Source organism: Chroicocephalus ridibundus, chromosome 1 (assembly GCF_963924245.1).
Source record: "Chroicocephalus ridibundus chromosome 1, bChrRid1.1, whole genome shotgun sequence".
Taxonomy (NCBI): Eukaryota; Metazoa; Chordata; class Aves; order Charadriiformes; family Laridae; genus Chroicocephalus; species Chroicocephalus ridibundus.
In genome coordinates, this window is record NC_086284.1 from 74,140,169 (window position 1) to 74,158,441 (window position 18,273).

The 18,273-nt window shown below is 36.1% G+C and overlaps 1 protein-coding gene across 5 annotated transcripts in view; it reads left to right on the plus strand.

Annotated features, from left to right (window-relative positions):
- Positions 1-16,726, plus strand: part of MGAT4A (alpha-1,3-mannosyl-glycoprotein 4-beta-N-acetylglucosaminyltransferase A) — a 70,420-nt gene extending 53,694 nt beyond the window's left edge. For all 5 annotated transcript variants that reach the window (XM_063339732.1, XM_063339751.1, XM_063339722.1 and 2 more), the window contains exons 12-16: positions 368-561; positions 12,566-12,644; positions 14,823-14,889; positions 15,904-16,016; positions 16,186-16,726. In XM_063339732.1, the coding sequence (XP_063195802.1) occupies positions 368-561; positions 12,566-12,644; positions 14,823-14,889; positions 15,904-16,016; positions 16,186-16,212 (480 nt within the window). In that variant the 3' untranslated portion in view covers positions 16,213-16,726. The remainder of the gene's footprint in view (positions 1-367; positions 562-12,565; positions 12,645-14,822; positions 14,890-15,903; positions 16,017-16,185) is intronic.
- The last annotated feature ends 1,547 nt before the right edge of the window (positions 16,727-18,273 follow it).

Sequence of the window (18,273 nt, forward strand, 5' to 3'; positions counted from 1 at the left end):
GATTAAATAAAAAACTTTGTAGCATTTGAGAAGGCAGGCATTTTCTTGTTGTCTGGCATTTTCAGGCACGTTGTATATTATTCCAGTTGGAATGAAATCTGATTTAAACTGGTTAACTACCAAGTATAAGAAGTGCTAATCTCAGCCTATTTTTGTGGATTTTTGCTAGGGGATGTTTTTTCTAATTTTTTTACTTTAATGGTATGTTCATTTTATTAATCAGTACAAGTTCTGATACACTCAAAAGTGAGTAATGCATTCATTTTCCACTTCGTGCAAGTGTTTGTTTTAAGTGTAACTACTTGAGAAAGGAATGTAATAAAACAGGTTATCTGACCTGCATGATGTTTGTCTGTCTTTCAATTAGGATAAAGACTTTCTGAAACCATTACTGCATAAAATCCACGTGAATCCACCTGCAGAGGTTTCGACATCTTTAAAAGTCTACCAGGGGCATACGCTAGAAAAAACCTACGTAGGGGAAGATTTTTTCTGGGCTGTCACACCAGTTGCTGGGGATTATATTCTATTTAAATTTGACAAGCCAGTCAATGTAGAAAGGTTAGTAATTATTTGCCTTTGATCTCTTATCTAAAGCCGCTTGTTTGCTAAGAATGCTTGGAGATAGAATTTGGGGCTGTCATTATGACCTAAAGTGAAATGACATAGCATCTTTGGAGTTCAGCTGAAACTATGATCACTAGTGTCTTCCTTCTAATTCTTTTACTACTCTAATTTTTGTCTTGCTTTTTTATTTATTTATTTTATTTTATTTAATCTGGAGCCTTTTTGATAAATGCAATTCAAAAACAGTGCTTCTCTGGCAGTTCATAATAGAATTTAAAAGAAGTCAATTTGATTCTATTTGTATTTGGTTGGTCTGCTTCTAATTACAGAGCAATTGTACAGCATGGTATGTGGTACAGTATGTTGTGCCCTGCAGCCTCGGTCCCTTGATTGCCCAGATCAGAAATCTTGCTGGAACATATCACGATGTCCCCAGACCTGAAAGCTGGGAACTATGAAGGGTAATGTTTTTTAGATGTAGCTTTAGGGCTTGAAAAAAGTCACCATGCTAAGAATCCGACTTGACCTTTTTTAAAAAATTAAAATTTAACCAGAAAGAAAAGGAGGGTGGGGAGCCCTTGAAATACAAATATCTGTGATTTGTTAGATGAAAGGTGACTTCTTTTTAGCTATTAGATTAAATAAGGATAATAGAGTTTGCACTTTAGAGTTTAGTCATCCTTTAGTTTTATTGAGACTCATTTGCTGCTTTGCTTTTTACTGTCTTGACAATGTAGTAGTAGTCCAAAACTTAAAAAATAAATTGCTTATTTAGTGTTTAAGTGCTGCTATGTTAGTGGATTCCTTTTCTCCTTTCTTCACATACATTACGTGTTCTTTTGAGATCAGTACCTATAGTCTGGTAGAGCAAAGTTTCTTTGGATCAATTTGACTGGATGTTTTTCTTGTGAAGCAGCCCTTTTTGCAGTCCTGAACTGAATCCAATTAGTCAACTTCTGTGCCTTAGTAGATAATCAAAGGCTAAGTCTTCACCTTGGCTTAGCACAACAGTGAGGATCAGTAGTTTCCTTGTTACTATGTTGTTTCAAACTAGTCTGACCTATGAAACTCAAGTTTGTCGTTTGAGATGTGAAATTACTCTTTCAGTTGATTGCTATGCTTTAAAAGACTTTCCTGGTTGGCTTTCCAAGATGCATGTGTTGAGGAATATGACTGCCATACCTCCTTGGATTAAAGGCAGAATGTTTTTTATCCTGTGCCAAGAGTTTAAAAAATTACATATTTTTCAACTCAGATGTATGAATTCATTGATTTCTTTTTGATCAATTTTTCCTTTTCAAAGTTATGAAGTAAACATCGCTCAATTTGTATGTTTGTTTTGGGTGTATTCTTTTTTTTTTTTAAATTATATATATTTACGTTATGAATAGGGTAACTGTAAGCAGCAAATGTAGATCTTGGGTGGGCTACGATGAGTCAAATGCATAATGGCAATTTTGGAAAGCATTGCCAGCAAGTGTCATAGGTCAGCACAGTTATTTAAAAAATGACATGCACAGGTCTGAAGAAAACATTTCTTAGGTATGTGTTACCTTAATGGTGAGGGAACTAGGGGAGTGAGTAAGTACTAATTATCTGTGCAAAAAGTGGGGAAGATCGTGTTCGCTATTGTGCCCTGGAAAATTGTAGCTAGGCCTAAGGTAGTTATGTCTACCTGCTGTGTTAAGAACAGTCCCAGCAGTAGAGGATAATAGGATTCTTTTGTTGTTGTTATTGCTATTCATTGAAGAAATGCATTTTAGTTTTAGAAGAAAGGGAACATCTTGTATTCTGTTGCTTCCCCAAAGGAAGTCTACCAATTAAATGATGCTACCTGTTCAGACTCAAGTTTAATATTGTTTGAGCTATCATTGTAAGCTATTTCAAAGTTTATTATGATTTTAGCTTCTATTGCCACAGTGTCCTCAAAAATGCAGTATTTTGCCTTTCTGAAGTCAGTGACTGATTATGGCTACAGATGATATAATTTCGAATTGTCTGTGACTTGTTTTTATTTATCTACTTCAGCAGCAGCAGATTTTGGTAGGTGAAGGGCAAGTGGAGCAGTGATGTTTCCTGATATTTCAAGGATGCTTGTTGAGGCAGTCAAAAATAAAACTGGGACTTGAGGGTTGAAACACAGAAAAGGGAAAATGGCCCAAGCATTAACATGACTTACCTGGTGGAGTTATGTATCTGATTGTGGAAATTAAGCTTAGAAAATACACTTCTGAAAGCCATCTTGTGTTTGTGAAGGGATGCAACAGGTTTTTCTTTTTCTTTTTTTTTTTTTTGAGTAACAGAAGAGCTCTTTGAATTTACAGAAAAATTTGTCTGCCAAGTCAGTTTGAAGTGTAGCTGCTTAATAACTCCTGTAATAAATTCTTGATAAACAAGTTTTTTAATGGAAATATTGACCACAGCTCTGAATGAATGGCAGGTCTGTTACGCTGTGACAGAGCACTGACTTGTTCTTATAGTTTATTTTTCCATGCCAAACATTTTGCTGAACTGAATTTCAATTTTCTGCTGAGTATAGCAGTTCAGTAATTAGCTTTCATTAAGTCTTTAAATATTTCATTTTTGAGATCTGAGAATATTGTCAGAGATAACACTGGCAAGGATCTCTTAATAGTTAAAAGTGATAACTGAGCTGAGCAGAAGGTAACATTTGTGGCTATTTTGTGAAAGACCTGGTTGGCAGATCCCTGCTGAATATTGAACAGTCAAATAGATGGTGCTTGTTCTAAACCACACCTGGAGAGCAGAGATGTGTAAATTGAAATTGTGAAATGCTCATTTTAGTAACAGCTTTTCTACTGAAACTTTGTAGCTTTTTTTCCAAGCAAAAGATCTCCAGCCACAACGCTGAAGTCCCTTAATAGTAAGCTAGGATCTCATTCTTATTTTTGCAATGAGAAGATATATACCTCTCTTTCAGTAGCATATCCTTGAGAATGAAAGTAGATGTGCTGACTTTGCTCTTAAAGAGATTGCACAGCAGTGTTGAAGGTGTGGTTTGGTTTTGGGTGGTTTTTTGTTGTCTTGTTGTTTGTTTGTTTTTTTTTTTTAATAAATGGATGGACTGTTTTCTAAATGCTCATAACAGCCTACATTGTAAAGATAAGAAAAAATTAATTTTTTTGTCCCTTAGCTTGCTATATAATTATTGAAATCCACTTCGCTATTTTGGTATGTACACTGTTGTTCCAAGCACACATTTAATTATTAAAACTGACAGCTATATTTAAGAGTTTCTTTATGGAGCATACATTATTACTACTTTAATGCTAGTACTGATGTAAATTCATTTTCCTCACTATAAATAACAGATTCAAGATACTTCTTTTCTAGTTGCTCTTTTGCTTCAGAGATGTCCATGAGGAATGTTGTACACAAGCAGCTCATTGTGAAGAGCCTTAGATGTTGCTTTGAGGTTTTTTTTGTATGTAGGAAGCTCTAAAATAGTGGTAGATGAGTAGTGAATCTTGAACAGAGGTAGTAAACTCTGTGATCCTGGATTAAAAAACAAAAAAATATGACAAAAAGCATCCCAGAAAGATGTTCCATCGTAGCACTTAAGTGATTCTGGTGTCTGGCGTCCTCACAACCGTCTCTTTTTTGGCTGCCTAAGTTTCAGAGTTCTCCCTATAGATGTGATTGACCCAAATCGGATATTGTTTTCAAGTAACACGTGCGCTAATTACATCGAGGAAACCCTTGGAAACATATAACCTATAGCTGTTTTAATTAGGTTATGTTTACACTTGTCAGTTTTTCTGCAATAGAAATTTAGAATGGATATTTATAAAAAGGGCTTCAGATTTGTTTCAGTATAAATTGCTTTCAAATGCTGATCTTTATTTAAAAAAAAAAGCTGCAGGAAAAGACAAGGATGTATTTTATACTCTGGAAAGGAAAAAAAAAACCACACCAAAACCCACACCCCACCCCACCCTCGCCAGTATATATATCTAAATTTGCTTTATACTTTTAAAATATGAACCTCATCCTTTCTTGTACGTAACTGCCTGGTAGTGTTACTTTGAATATTTTCAAAAGGATTCACAGAGTTTGGTTTTCAGGGGGGTATTTGGTTTTGTTTGTGGTTTGTTTTTTTTTCCTCCCCCCCTCCAGCACTGCTTTTAACTCTGTATTTGCCCCATAGTTCTGTTCTTTTAGCAAGTTATTGGGTATTCATCCTAATGTGATATTGATTATTAATGAAGTGATTTTATGAGGTAGAACGTGCTGACTGGAATTTCAGCTTTAAACTGAAATCTTAGTAGTTTGACAAACCAGCTTGTAGATTACATCTACTACTTTGTGTTCTGATATTGGCATAGATACTGGATGTGCAGAATCTGAGACTATTCATCTAATTTTTCATATTGTTGACCCTGGAATCCCAGGGAACATGTGATGTTAACCTCACATACATCTCCCGTGGCATCTTCTCACAACATAGAATTCCCACTCATGCAAGAAATAGTTATTTGACTATTTAAGCTAGAAAAATCAGTGTATGGAGTGTGAAGAGTATCTTGTTGGGCTCCTGGTAACTAAACATATACATTACTTCGTCTGCTTTGAAATTATTGTGACAGTGCTGAAAAATACCTGCATAAAAAGTGACAGTTGCTTGCCTGTTATTACTGCCACTTTGTTGTAAAGGAAAGTAAACACAGCTTTTAAAACAGGTTCTCTGGCAGTGAAAACTCGAAAGGAATTTTTTTTTTTTTTAAAGTACAAGAAAGTTTCAAAAAAATTTATCATAATAGTTGGTCATGTATGTATTTAAAAATGCACTTCATTATCCATCCTATGCGTTGCAAGTCCTCCCGTGGCTAGAGATACACAAGATCAAATGCATTATGAAGGAAAAAGACTTTCTAACAGCTTTCCAAAACTGGCAGTGAAGTGGAACTTTCTCATCATTTGCTTTTGCAGTAACAACCACTTAAAACCTAGGTAGCTGCAAAGTTGTTTGGATTTTAGATTAGTACAGCAGTAACTTGACTGATGTATAGGCTGTTCTTTGTTCATAATGACTGTACAGTATAGAAACTCTCCTTCAGCGCAGTGCAATACATTTAACCTTTCTTGGGCAATTTTAGCTGAAGAATCAAATACGTGCACACACACACAGTGTATGATTTAGAAACAGTCTTTGTTCTGATTCTAAAGATATAATATAGGTTATTAAAGTTTAACAACATCTTCATTTTATTAAGCTTTAATGATGGTGTCAGTTGATAGGAAATATTTAAAGTCTCTTAATTGATTATTTTAAATGTTTTGATGTTTGTATATTTTGGGTGGGATCACAGTTTTAGTGTATATAAAAAATAGAATTTGGGGCTTTGGTTTCTGTGTTTACATAAGCTTGTGTACTAATGAGTAGAACATCCTCAAATGGATGCACTGACAGCAGGGATTTGGCAGGCAGGCTCCCAGCCACTAATGCTGTTTGCTCCCGGCATGGAACTCTGCCCATAACAATGAGGCAAGAACTTCATATGAAAAGCAGGGAAAAAAAAGCCAAACTATGGATCAGAGACAGAAGAAAAGAGCTGCCTGAGCCAAGGACATGCTGCTTTCTCCTTAATGTCGCTAATATTCAGGATTTACGTGTTTGGCAGTGTTCCTGGGTTTACAGTTCTTAGTCAGAAATCTTAGAGGCTTAATGCTTTTGCCTAAAAGTTAGGTGTCGAATGCTACTTGAGATACCCTAAAATACTTCACCTGATTTCCAGAAGGGCTTGAGTCTCTGACATGTTGTAATTGCAGACTGTGACGATACCCAAGTGCATCTCAAATAGTGGCTAATGCCTATGTTTAAGAAAACTGAAAGGAGTTATTGTCTGTGCTTCTGGAGAATTAAGCTGGGGAAAAAAATGTTTATGTGCTCACACACACACACATATACACACACATGTTAAAAAAAAAAAAAAAAAAAAAAAAAACAAACCCCAAAGCCTTTCTACATTTCACCGGATTAAAAACTCAGCAGAAGTAACCTTGCACAAGAACACAAGGACCGTTTAACTAACATTGATATGGTGGAAAACTGAGTAAATTCCTTGAAGAGCAGAGATTTCAGGACAGAGAACAGCCCCTCCCTTAAAAAACAGACAGACAGCAATAACCCCTCAAAAAAAATACCCCTGACCACAAAATATCAAAAAAACCCAACCACCTCCAAAATGAAAAATTAAAAATAATGAAAATTAAGTTAGTGCCAAACTTTTTTTTTATTACAGTTGATGTGTGTATACTCCATAGAGCACAGTGCAGGTTTAGAAAGCTGATCTCATAGTCCTCACTAGGAAACAGAAGGCAAGAGTAGACCTGGCAATGGGATTTTCTTACCCAGCTAAATACTTCCTACACACATTGCACAGTTGAAGAAAGTTAGGAAATGGTATGTGTAACCTTATCAAAAGATTTACATTGACTTTTAATGTGGTGTGAGAAAATGAATTTCTTAGGTGTGTGTTTGGATAAAAAAAGACTCAGACCACTCCCCAGAATCTTCCCATCACCTCTTCAGTCAGGGTACTTTGTGGTCCTTTGACAAACATGAGATAGTTCTCTGCCTTTGGTGTGCTAGTTTGGGATTTCTGTAAAAATGGGGAATTCATCACTTGCAGCTCTCAAATGTGTATCCCAGTTTATATATAGACAGTTAGCCTGGCTGGTTTTGGCACAGGAAATGAAATCTTAGGAGGCATTTTGCATAGAAGTTAATGGGGTAAACGTTCCCCTTTTGTGTGTGTGTGTTTGGGGTTTTTTTGTGTGGTGTTTTTTTTTTTTTTCCTAATTGGAAACTATAACAGCAAGGTAGAAAAGCTCCCATTAGATTGGTTACCATATAGACTTGAGGAATTAAGCCTTTTTTTCAGTATAAGCAATTTTGGCAAAAGAGTGGGTAAGAAGCATAAAGGACAGGAGAAGAAATTGAGTTTCAGAGAGGGAAAAGAAATTATTCATCTTCCATTTGTATTTTGCGCAAGGAAATGATGTACGGTTAATACTGGTTTCCAGTGACAGAAAAATAACATTTCCTAATGAGGATTCTGGAAAAATGACAGAGAGGAGGTAGATTAGACTTCTTTTACCACATTTGCATCCAGTGATCAAAAATACTGGGTAGAATTGGTGAATAATGACTCTTGCAGTGGATGACGGCATCTGCAGAGAGCCAAAAATTTGCTGACTGAATGTTGCTTTTATAGAAATCCATGTTGTGCAGAATTAAAAACTATTATGCTGCACGTTGCTATGGTTAATTTGCTCAAACACGGAAGGAAACATTTCCTCTCTGCCTTCCTACCTCTTTTCATTTTTTGAAAATGGGATATACTAAAATATATCAGATTGCTAAAACCAGATGTAAGGAGAATAAGCAGAGAAAAGGATTTGATTCCTGTTGTTTACAGAGCACAAAAGCCTATGTTCATAAATAGATTCTTAGAATGTTTATGTTTAGCATCAAGTGAGGTAAGTCTGTTGTTTCCTTCAAAACAAAACACAAATACATTGACAGTGAATGTGAATTGTGCTTTTTAAAGAATTTTTGTATATTACTTCCTTTTATAAAGCTGCTATAATTTACTGATAAAGTTATTGTGTGTTCTGTTCTAATTTTTAATTGCTTAACAAAATAGAAATTGCATAGAATCCCACTTCACATAAAAAAAAATGCGGGCATTTCTAGTTATCTAAATAACACATAAAAGACAGTAAGACAGATTTTTTTTTTAATGCCCTAAAGGAAAACAAATTAGGTAATAGAGAAAATAACGGTTTTCTGGGCCTAAATATGCTTTGATGTGAGGAAAAGGAGAGATGCATTCCCTTCTTAAGCAAAATAGGAGGAGGGTAAAGTGGTGTGTGTAGTTCAGATTTATTTTTCTTGAAAAGTGGATCAGTGCTGCAAAATGGAAAATTTTAGCTATTCAAAGAAGAATATTAAAGCTAACAGCGCAGATTAGTAACACTGATATTAATTTCTACACATCTTTTGGGAGATGTTACAAAAGATGAGAACCTTTCCAGGTGCCGACTACTAAGTTAGTTCTGAATCTAAATGAAGGCGTCTAAAGTACTGTAACAGTTAACTGCATTGGCAAGCTAATGATATCTTTCGCCCGCGTATTACTGATAATCATGCTTCTGCCCTCCTCTTCCTTTGTGTGTTAGGCTGCTGTGTATGAATATGTGTTTAATCTTATTGGGTTTTGCATTGTTTCCCCCCCCCCCCCCCTAGTTAACTTGATTTTATAGTTGATACCTAGCTCCACAGGAAGAAGTCAAACCCTCAGTTTGAGTAAATACTCAAGTCACTGAAAGTGACAACTGAAGTTTCCTTTGCAGCTTTGACTTTGCTCCATTTTGTTGGTTGTTTGTTTTTATACATTCAATGCTCTTTAAATTTTATTTTGTAAATTTTTTTTGTTGTGTGAGATGTTAATGTCTAGCATCCTCTATTCCTCTCATACTACATTGAGGTGATGACCAGAATGTATGCAAGTTAGTTCATACATGTGGTAACTTCTGGCATGGGGGAGGTTGTCTCTGGTTTTGAATATGTACAGTAACTAGTTATTTTCTTTGACCTGTGCATCTTTAAAAGGATACTGCCAGAGAAAAAGGTTCTCTAAAGTTCAGTTACATTAGTATTTCACTTACCAGTTGTAAGTTAGAGTTACTTTTCTCTGATGACTTCCATCAAGAATGTCCAAATGTGTTCATGTTTGTATTTTGTAACAAAGCTGTGAAGTAATATTCCATAAGGTAATAGTAGGGGTTTCTTTTAACTTTAGGTGATTTCTTATTTGTTTGGGATTACTGTATTTAAAGGTCTATGACTTTCAGAATTTTAATTTGAAAGAATGTTTCAGAAGGTGTTTAAGCAGCAGGTAGACAAGAATATCTTAGTGATTCCATCCTAATAAAAATATCAGTTATCTGGGGGGGGGGGGGGGGGGGGGGGAAGTATGTTTTTAGTGTTTACGTGGACTGTCATGTGTAAATCCCAGGACAGATGTCGGAATAACTTGGCTAAAAGTACAGCTACTAATGTGTCTTTCAGTCCCCATATCCAGAAAAATCTTTAATAGTCTAAAAACCTTGAAAACTTGTGATGTATCAATATGTCAGGGAGGCAAGTTTTACAAAAGAACAGCTAATGACACTTCTTTTAGGACCTGTAGAATATCTATTTATTTGTAAATTAAATTTCATTTCAAATCATTTTTTTGATTTGTAAATTTTATTTCTAAGCAAAAGATTGATCATAGATGTGAAGTGTGTATGTACATTCATACTTTTATTTTTAATCTGTGTAACTTTTTCTGTGTAAGTAGGAGTTATCTGTCAAGTGTTCAAGCAAGGCTCAGATATAAAAATAACCCTTTCTAAACATAATTTTCAGTAAGATAACATATGCATGTTATATATCCGTGTACATATGGGTAGGCAGATAGTTATAGAAAACACACTAAAAAGGCAGGTTTGATTACTAGAAATCTGGAAATCAGATTTTATTAACTACTGCCATAAATTGTTTTGGCATTGTGCCAACTTTTGTCCTAATGGGGTGGTAACTGCTGGGGGGAGGAAATCACACTTCGGTTTCTGAAGTTGATAGTGCAGTAGGAGAAATGGTTGGCTGTGCTTGTATGGGTGCAGGGTTGTTCTTAAAAACAAACAAAATCCAAAAAAATAAATACATCCTCCCCCCACCCCCCAAAAAAACCCCACAATAAACCCAACAACCCAAAACAAACAACCCCCAAAAACACACTGCACAAAAACCAGCCAGACGTGAGTGCACAGTGATCAGAGATCACGAGGAGTTTCTTTGTGTCTTCTCAGGTGTGTCTTCTCAGAAATAAGAACTAGAAAGCACTAGGGAAAAGCACCGTGTCTGTGGTTTGGTTGGAGTGTTTGATGGCAGCACCTTAGATGTGAGTGTTTGATCACTTGCATTTTAAAATAAGTCTCCTTAGAACTTTCAGTGTTTTCAAGAGAAAAATTCCTGGTAATGAATAGGATATCTGACAGACTAAAGGATAGCAAGTTAGAACTGCTAAGTCAGAAGACAGCAGTTTTCTGGTCAGCTTTGCCACGATTTTTGTTTTGCTTATTATGGAAACATGAAATAAAGGCATCTTCCTAGAAAGGATAATTAAGTCTTTAGGATTTTTTGGATGCCACTAATATTTAGAATAAGTTACAAGATTTTTCTTGGAAGAACTATGGATGTTTTAGGTAGCTTGTGTACTTTAGAATTAAACAACCTTTACATTAAGCTATGGTGGGGAAATAATTTTTCTTGAAGCACATACCATGCTGAAGCTTACTGAATCAAGTTTTGTTTTGCAGTTCAATCTGTTCAGTTCTTCTGAAACTATTTCTGCAATAAAAATCAATGTAGCTTTCTTAGAGTGTGTGGGTTTGCTCCTTTTCTGAGCCTTGATAAAAGAAATGTTATATATGTTTGTGTGTGTGTTTGTATTTTTTTTAAATGATTTCTATCATTTTGGAATCACAGACATTTGTAAGTCAGGGTCAGAGAGCTCTGTTTTCTTCTACTTCTTGTCTTATAGCTATGGAGTATGGATTAATGGTAAGTACTTACCTGGCTTCAGACATATTAGATAAAGACAAACTGGAATTTACATCTCCAATTATGTCTTAAGAAATTGCAAATTGAGCTAATGTTTGTAATTTTAATCAAGTGATAATTTCTGAACTAATTTTGTCCCTGTCTGGTGATGTATTTAATGTCGAAGATGGTGCTTACTGCTAATTTCTCTAAGTTTCAACTGAAGAAAGGTTTAAAATGTGTTGATAGATCTTTACATATTCATTTACACATCTTAAAAGTAAAATAGGCTTGTTAAAAGTGGCATCTGAGTAGGTGTAATATCTAGGTAGTTTTTGACAGTAATCCGAATAAACTCTGTGGTCCTGTAGAAAAAAAAAAATGGTAAGAAATGAACAATTTTTCAAGCATTGATACCACCTAGTGGTAAAAAAATTACTTATGTAATACATATTCAAAAGAATATGAAGTTTGTGTTATGTATAAAGAAAGGGGAATGAAACTGTGTCTTTTGTAACATCTACACATGTGAAGTACCACAAAAGCTTTTGAGAGTGGACAGCTAGAATTTGAACACTCACACTTCACAGCTTGATACGTATAGGAATGGTTTTGGGACAGTTTTAAACATATTTACTCTGTCCTATTTAAAAAAAAAAATATTAAATTCACAACCGAATGAGGATAACAGGGACTTTTTACAGGTATAAAAAAAGGGTCCTTTTCTCTGTGTGTGTATACACATCAAAGACACATACTTTTGTTTAAAAAAAAAAATAAATCTGTCTTTGGAATAGATGTTTGAATTCAGGTAACATTAAGGGTATGGATATGGGTTGGGAATTCCTGGCATAGTAATTAATGAAACTTTGCAACGAACCAGAGTGGAGAGCTGGTCTTGGGGATAACTGGCCTGGCAAAATGTTGACTTGGATAAGTTCCCAGAGCTGTTTCAGAATGGATCTGCAGAGTTCAGCCTGTGGGCACAAGGGTGGGGGTGGCGCCTGGTGGGGAGGATGGGAAGAGGCTGAGGGAAGGCAGGGCTCCTGCTTCTGGAGGTGTTACCAGTGCATGGCAGGCAATGGGCACTACAGTGTTGGTCACTTTGTATAATGCAATCTGTCAGGATCAGATTATGAAAAGTACCTTTCTAAGTGAAATATTACCCACCTACTTGTCAGAAAATGCAAAACTTTAGCCCTTTCAATTACGGTAGCATGTGAAACATCTTTCATTTCTTATCGCCAGCTGATGTAGTCCAGTATAAAAATTACATTTATCATTGTAACATCCGTAATGTGACTTTTAACATGTAAGATGGTAACTTAGCTAATTCTGACTGATGCACATAGACTGTTTTATTTTTCCCTTTTTCGTGTATAGGTATTTGTTTCACAGTGGCAATCCAGAGCATCCAGGAGACATACTTCTAAACACAACTGTGGAAGTTTTGCCTTTTCAGGTATGAATTTATTGATTTGTGTCTTCTGCATTATAGAATGAAAGTAAAACCTCCTAATTTTATTGACTTTTTTAAAAGGGTGAGGGAGACATGAATGGTTCTTCTTTTAACTATAGGATCTTGATGCTCTGATGCTCTCGTACCTTTTCTTTTTTTTTTAATTGGATCTATTGTAAACTATTGTAACTATTAAGATGTTCATTCAGAGTGCAGTCTGCTACTAGTTAATTTGGAGGTGAACAAGCTCATTTGCTTCCAATTCATCGCTACTATTTAAAACAAAAAAATAACCACTCTTCCATCTCCTGTGTATTTTGGAAAATGGGAAAACTGAGTCAATCTGCTTTTTGGCTTAGTAAAAAAAGTCTTGTTTCAGGAATTGACACACATCCAAACCTTACTAGATAATGAAATATCTGGACTCCTAAACCTAATGTGTTCCTTTCTCCTGATTACTGATTTATTTCCCCCTCCCCCCCCCATAAATCAGTCTGAGTTTTATCTCAGGAGGGCACTACACTATCTAAAGTATATTCTTGCTTGAAGCCAGACCGTATGGATTCTTTTTCTTCAACTGGATATGAAAGCTAACTATTTCTATCACAAAACCGTCACTAAGATACTACTTCAAACAAGTTTATTTTATTTAGTATTAAAATAGCAAAGTATTTCTATCTTTTCCTATACACCTGGTACAGGTATCGTCTTGAAATCTGTGCCTAAATTACCATATGATGAATGTCTTTTTTCTTTTTTTTTTCTTTTTTTTTTTATTAAAAAAAAAAAGGTAAGTGATCACGAAAGAGTTCACTTCTCCATTCTTGCAGTCTGCCTTCCTGGGATTGAGCGAAAATAGAAATTTCTGACCACCCTCACCCCTAAAAAGAAGGTTGTCAGTTTGATTCTAATTATATGACATGATATGTGAGATAGTATATCATATTATAAGATTTATGGGTTTTCTTTCTCAAGACCTTTGGAAATACATTCAACCACAAAAACAGCAGCAGCCCTCACTTCATCTGGGCCCAAGATACCACAAGAATACACAAGATAATGAGAAAAAACGTGCATCGGGCATCTCTCTTTGGCTGCACTTGTCCTGCAAACTGGAACATCCCTTAAGGAATAATGCTATGATCTTCCATTGATATTTTACACAATTTGTGGAAAGGTAAATGGGAAATGCTATATCTGGCCCATTCCTAAGCCGTAGGTGTCAGCAGAAAATGTCACCAATATGAGGACAGCAGCCACAGAATGATAGGTACTATCCTGAGGGAACGATTTTTCCACCATGTAGAGCTAGAAGCTTCAACTCTGATACTCTCTAAGCAGAATTCAGAAAAACAAAAAACAACCCTTAGAAACCACAGTGCCCCAGACTGGATTTGTCTGGGACTCGACACACACATGCAAAAACCCCCCAAACAAACAAACAGAATACCCAAAACCAACCCCCCCAACTCCCCAACACGCTCCCCCCCCCCAAACCAAACAAAACACCCAAACTAAAAAGACCCACCACTCACCACTCTTTCATCAGCCTCTCTTAAAAGTAGGAATTAAATAAATAAAAAAAAGCTGATGGATTTAATCTCCTGTTTTGTCAAGCATTTTTAATTGATTCCTAGGAAATTCTTACAGCGGATCTTTTAGTATTGAATCATGTGATTCTGGTTGTAATTTTCCAGCTGTTTTTGAAGCTCTGGTCTCATTTTTCTGTGCTTATTAAAGAAACTTATTGATACCCATCCCATTTTAGCGCAGCAGCGATAATTGCAATGCTTCCCTTGCTGCTCTGATGGCTTTTCGTCTTGCCCAAATTCTTACATCAAAAAGTAAGCTGTAAGTTTCGTTTGTCCTGAGAGAAATCTCTGGCTCAACCATAGGAAACAGCAGCAAGATCCTGCCTTTTATTTTCTGCTACTGTGTATGCCAGTATCTGCTATGTATTCTGTTTACATGGCAGTTAACATACAAGTTATGTGGGGCACTTAAAGTACTTCTTTTTTTGTGTTGGCTTGTCTAAGGCTATAAATAACTGCTCTAGGCTGGTTCATAATTATTTAGAAAAGATGGATGCTGAATATATAACAAGAGTGCACACACATTTGTCTTTCCCTGGCAAAGTCATGTGTCAAAATAGATGATCTTATTTATGCTTTGTTGTTCTAGAATGAAGAACTGGTATTAAGCAAAGAAACCAAAGACAAACGCTTAGAGGATGGTTACTTCAGGATAGGTACGTCACAGGGGAAAGAAGTGTGTATTGTTACTATTGCAACAGTTAAGACATTTTTTGTTAAAACCAAAATGAACCTAAAATCTGAGTTTTGATCATTCATTTCTGGGTATGTAACCTTGTAAGCCTTCCTTAATATTGTTTCCAATATTTCTTTTCCGAGACTGATGTACTAAACAAAGATGTAGTGTGACTCCTACTTGTAGCACAGCTACATCCAACTTCAGTGGCCTAGATTATTGTAGAGGCATTTCCAGGCTGTATAAGATCACCTCTCCTGTCCTGTGACCGCATGAGTGCCACTGCGCGAGCTGCGTGCTCGGCCTGGATTTGAACCCACTCTACAGACAATCAGCTGTCTCGTCGTGGGATGAGACTGGCGTTTCCACAGCTCAAGTGGCTGTTGGGGAAGGTGCCAGGATACCTGTTGCCAAGGAGGAGAAGTGTTACTCATGGATTGTATTTAGCTTGCGGGACATAGGTTCGGAATTCCTGTTATAATGAAAGCGGCTTATTTTTTTGTCTTAATGAATTGCAGTTGCTGTGCATGTTTTAAGTGTAAAGTCTAACTAATATAATTGAAGATCCTTTAAATAGGAATACATTAAGCAGAAATTATATCCCTTGTCCCTTAATCCTCCTTGAAAACACATAAGCCAATGCCTTCGTGTTTGGTTCCATGATATTAATTGAAAACCTGTGCCAAAATCTTCCCAGAGTTTGAGGTGCTCATATCCTTAGACAGTTCGGAAGTTTTTATTCTTACGTGTAATCCTGTTCAGATCGGTGTGCTCTGATGATATGCCCCATCTTGTTTGCTGTTGCAAAGCTGAATCTGATATCAAAAATTGCTGGCTGTCTTTTGTTTCAGGAATGATACCTGTCAACTCTACAAGCACCAGTGATAGATTTCACCTGTGAATTGCAATGCTACAGATACAATTTTTCTGGCTGCAGATTTTGTACTTTAGTTTGTTGGAGTTAATTGAAGATACGCTTTTGCTTCTTTTGCAGGGAAATTTGAAAATGGTGTAGCTGAAGGAACAGTTGATCCCAGCCTAAACCCTATTTCATCATTCCGGCTTTCAGTGATACAAAATTCAGCGGTTTGGGCAATTCTGAATGAGGTGAGAGGTGGTACACCTTGTAAAAATAAAAGCAGTAAATATGAGACTTCTTCATTCTGTCAGTACGTTGAAGCTCAAAATTTTGGCTAATGCTGAAGACAGTTACCTCTTATTACTGAGAAATGTAATACTCTAAAATATGACTTTTTTTTTTTATTCTCTATTTCAGATTCATATTAAAAAGATTACAAACTGATCATGGAAATCTGCTTTAGAGGAAAAAGAAAGAGTCCTTGAAAACTTTTCCTATAAATTCTGACATCTTTAGCAAGTCACGAATTGAAAATACTGAGCATGCACCTTATTCCAAATTTCTTTCATTTTCACTTGAACTCTACCTCTTGTGAAATCTACTGTAGATGGGAAGATTGTATTTACCCCTTCTTATCTGATCCATCCAGAAACTGATGCTCCACACTGATAACGTTCGTCTGAGGCTTAAGTTGTCCTCCACTTTAACGTGACTTTACCATCTTATGGTTACAGAACCCTGCTATGCTTACCCTGTACTATTTTGATAGTATAGTAATATAGAGAAGTTGTACATATTGTTACATTCCTTGAAGAAGAAAAAAAAAATATAATTATTGTTAAATATGTTTTATGAAGGGGGTACTTTCGGAGTTCCATTTATTTTCTATAACAAGAACCCTCTTTTATAGACTGTCAGGGATATATATTAAAAATGTTAGGGATATTTAATTTATTAAAATAATTTGAAAAGTACATATTTTTATGCAGTAAAATTTTAAATTGATATAGTTTTTTTTATGAATTCTCTAGTTTAAGTTATCTTTCTACATTTTTCTTTGGAGATGCAAACATAAATTAATACCATATTTCAAATATACTGCCATGTTTAAAAAAAACCCAACTAGATTAAGTTTCTAAATTATGTGGTTTTGTACACAGAATCTGAATGATGTTCAGCGGCATTACAGAGTTCTGAAGAGCAGTGTTCTTTGGGGCTATGAAATTCTACTATGTACAGTTTGTAGCTGCATAAAAAGCATGCTGAAATGTCTTGTTTCATATTATGAACTAAATCTGGGGTGATTTTAGATTAAATCCATTGCATTTTAGAAGAATTTTTTCAATTCCAAACAGTTCTTTCTAAAAATCTTTGTAGACATTTCCTAGCCTGGACTAATTCATTTTCTGTACTGAAAAAAATCATTCTCCAGCTTTGCTTTGGAGTGACAGAGGTTACCTTTTATCAAAAGAATTAATAGTAATTAGGTACATTTGATCTACAGAGGTCTCCTTTTAAAAAGTTTATTTTAGATATTATTTTAGATACATTACAGTGAGTGGTTGTGGTTTATTTTTATTTTCTTCCATTGTTCAAGAACAAGGTTTCAGTTGGACTCCTTTATTGATCAGTGTAGTAACTCGCACTAACTCTCAATTTGGCCTCGAGTCAGTACCCTGCCTTTTCATTTCAAGGGAAACAGTGATCTTAAACGAGTCAGAAACTCGGTCAGGAACAGAAAGCAGTTTGGATTAGATCCAGAGGGGAACTGTTGCGGTACTAATGCTGACACTGCTCTTAAGAGTCCTTCTGCTTAGGTGCTTATGTGTAAGGACACAGGCAGGGGAAGATTTCATTTACCCAGTCAGAAATGGTCAGGAAGAAGAGAGGCAGAAATTCCTCTCTTTAACAGGAACAAAGTGCCTGACTGACACTGGAGGGGAGGCATCTACCCTGGCTTGGGGATTCTCAGCTGTGCTGTGAACTGACCTCCTGGAACGGACATCTCAAAAGCTCGCTTGGTTTTCTCTGCAGAAGCAAACTCTCTGTTATCCGCAGCATCTTTGTGGTCAATGCACAGATGTGCAAAACTTGCTGTGGGATCCCTGATCTAGAGCAGTGATCTTGAATTCCTGTCTCCAGCATGAAAGTTCAACTAATAGATTTGGCTTCTTTTTCATGACATGTAGGAGCAGAAGCCTAAACTTGACTCTCCAGCATTGCAAGCCTTCACCATTGGGATGTAGAGTCAGCCTGTCTTTTCTTCTGCCTTGTCGGAAAATGGTATTGTAGCTTTGACAGTTCAGCAATATTCACGTTTAAGAGCTTAACCACTTCTACAGGCCATAGTCATTTTGGTTCAGCTGTGTTGTCTGGGGACGCTGGGAAGCCAAGATTTGTACACAGAGAAAGACCTTCTGTTTAGGCTGACTGGTCTAAGTTGAAGAAAAGTAGAAAGCTACCAGACAGGCCACCTCTCATTTTTTCTATTTGCATCAGATAGCA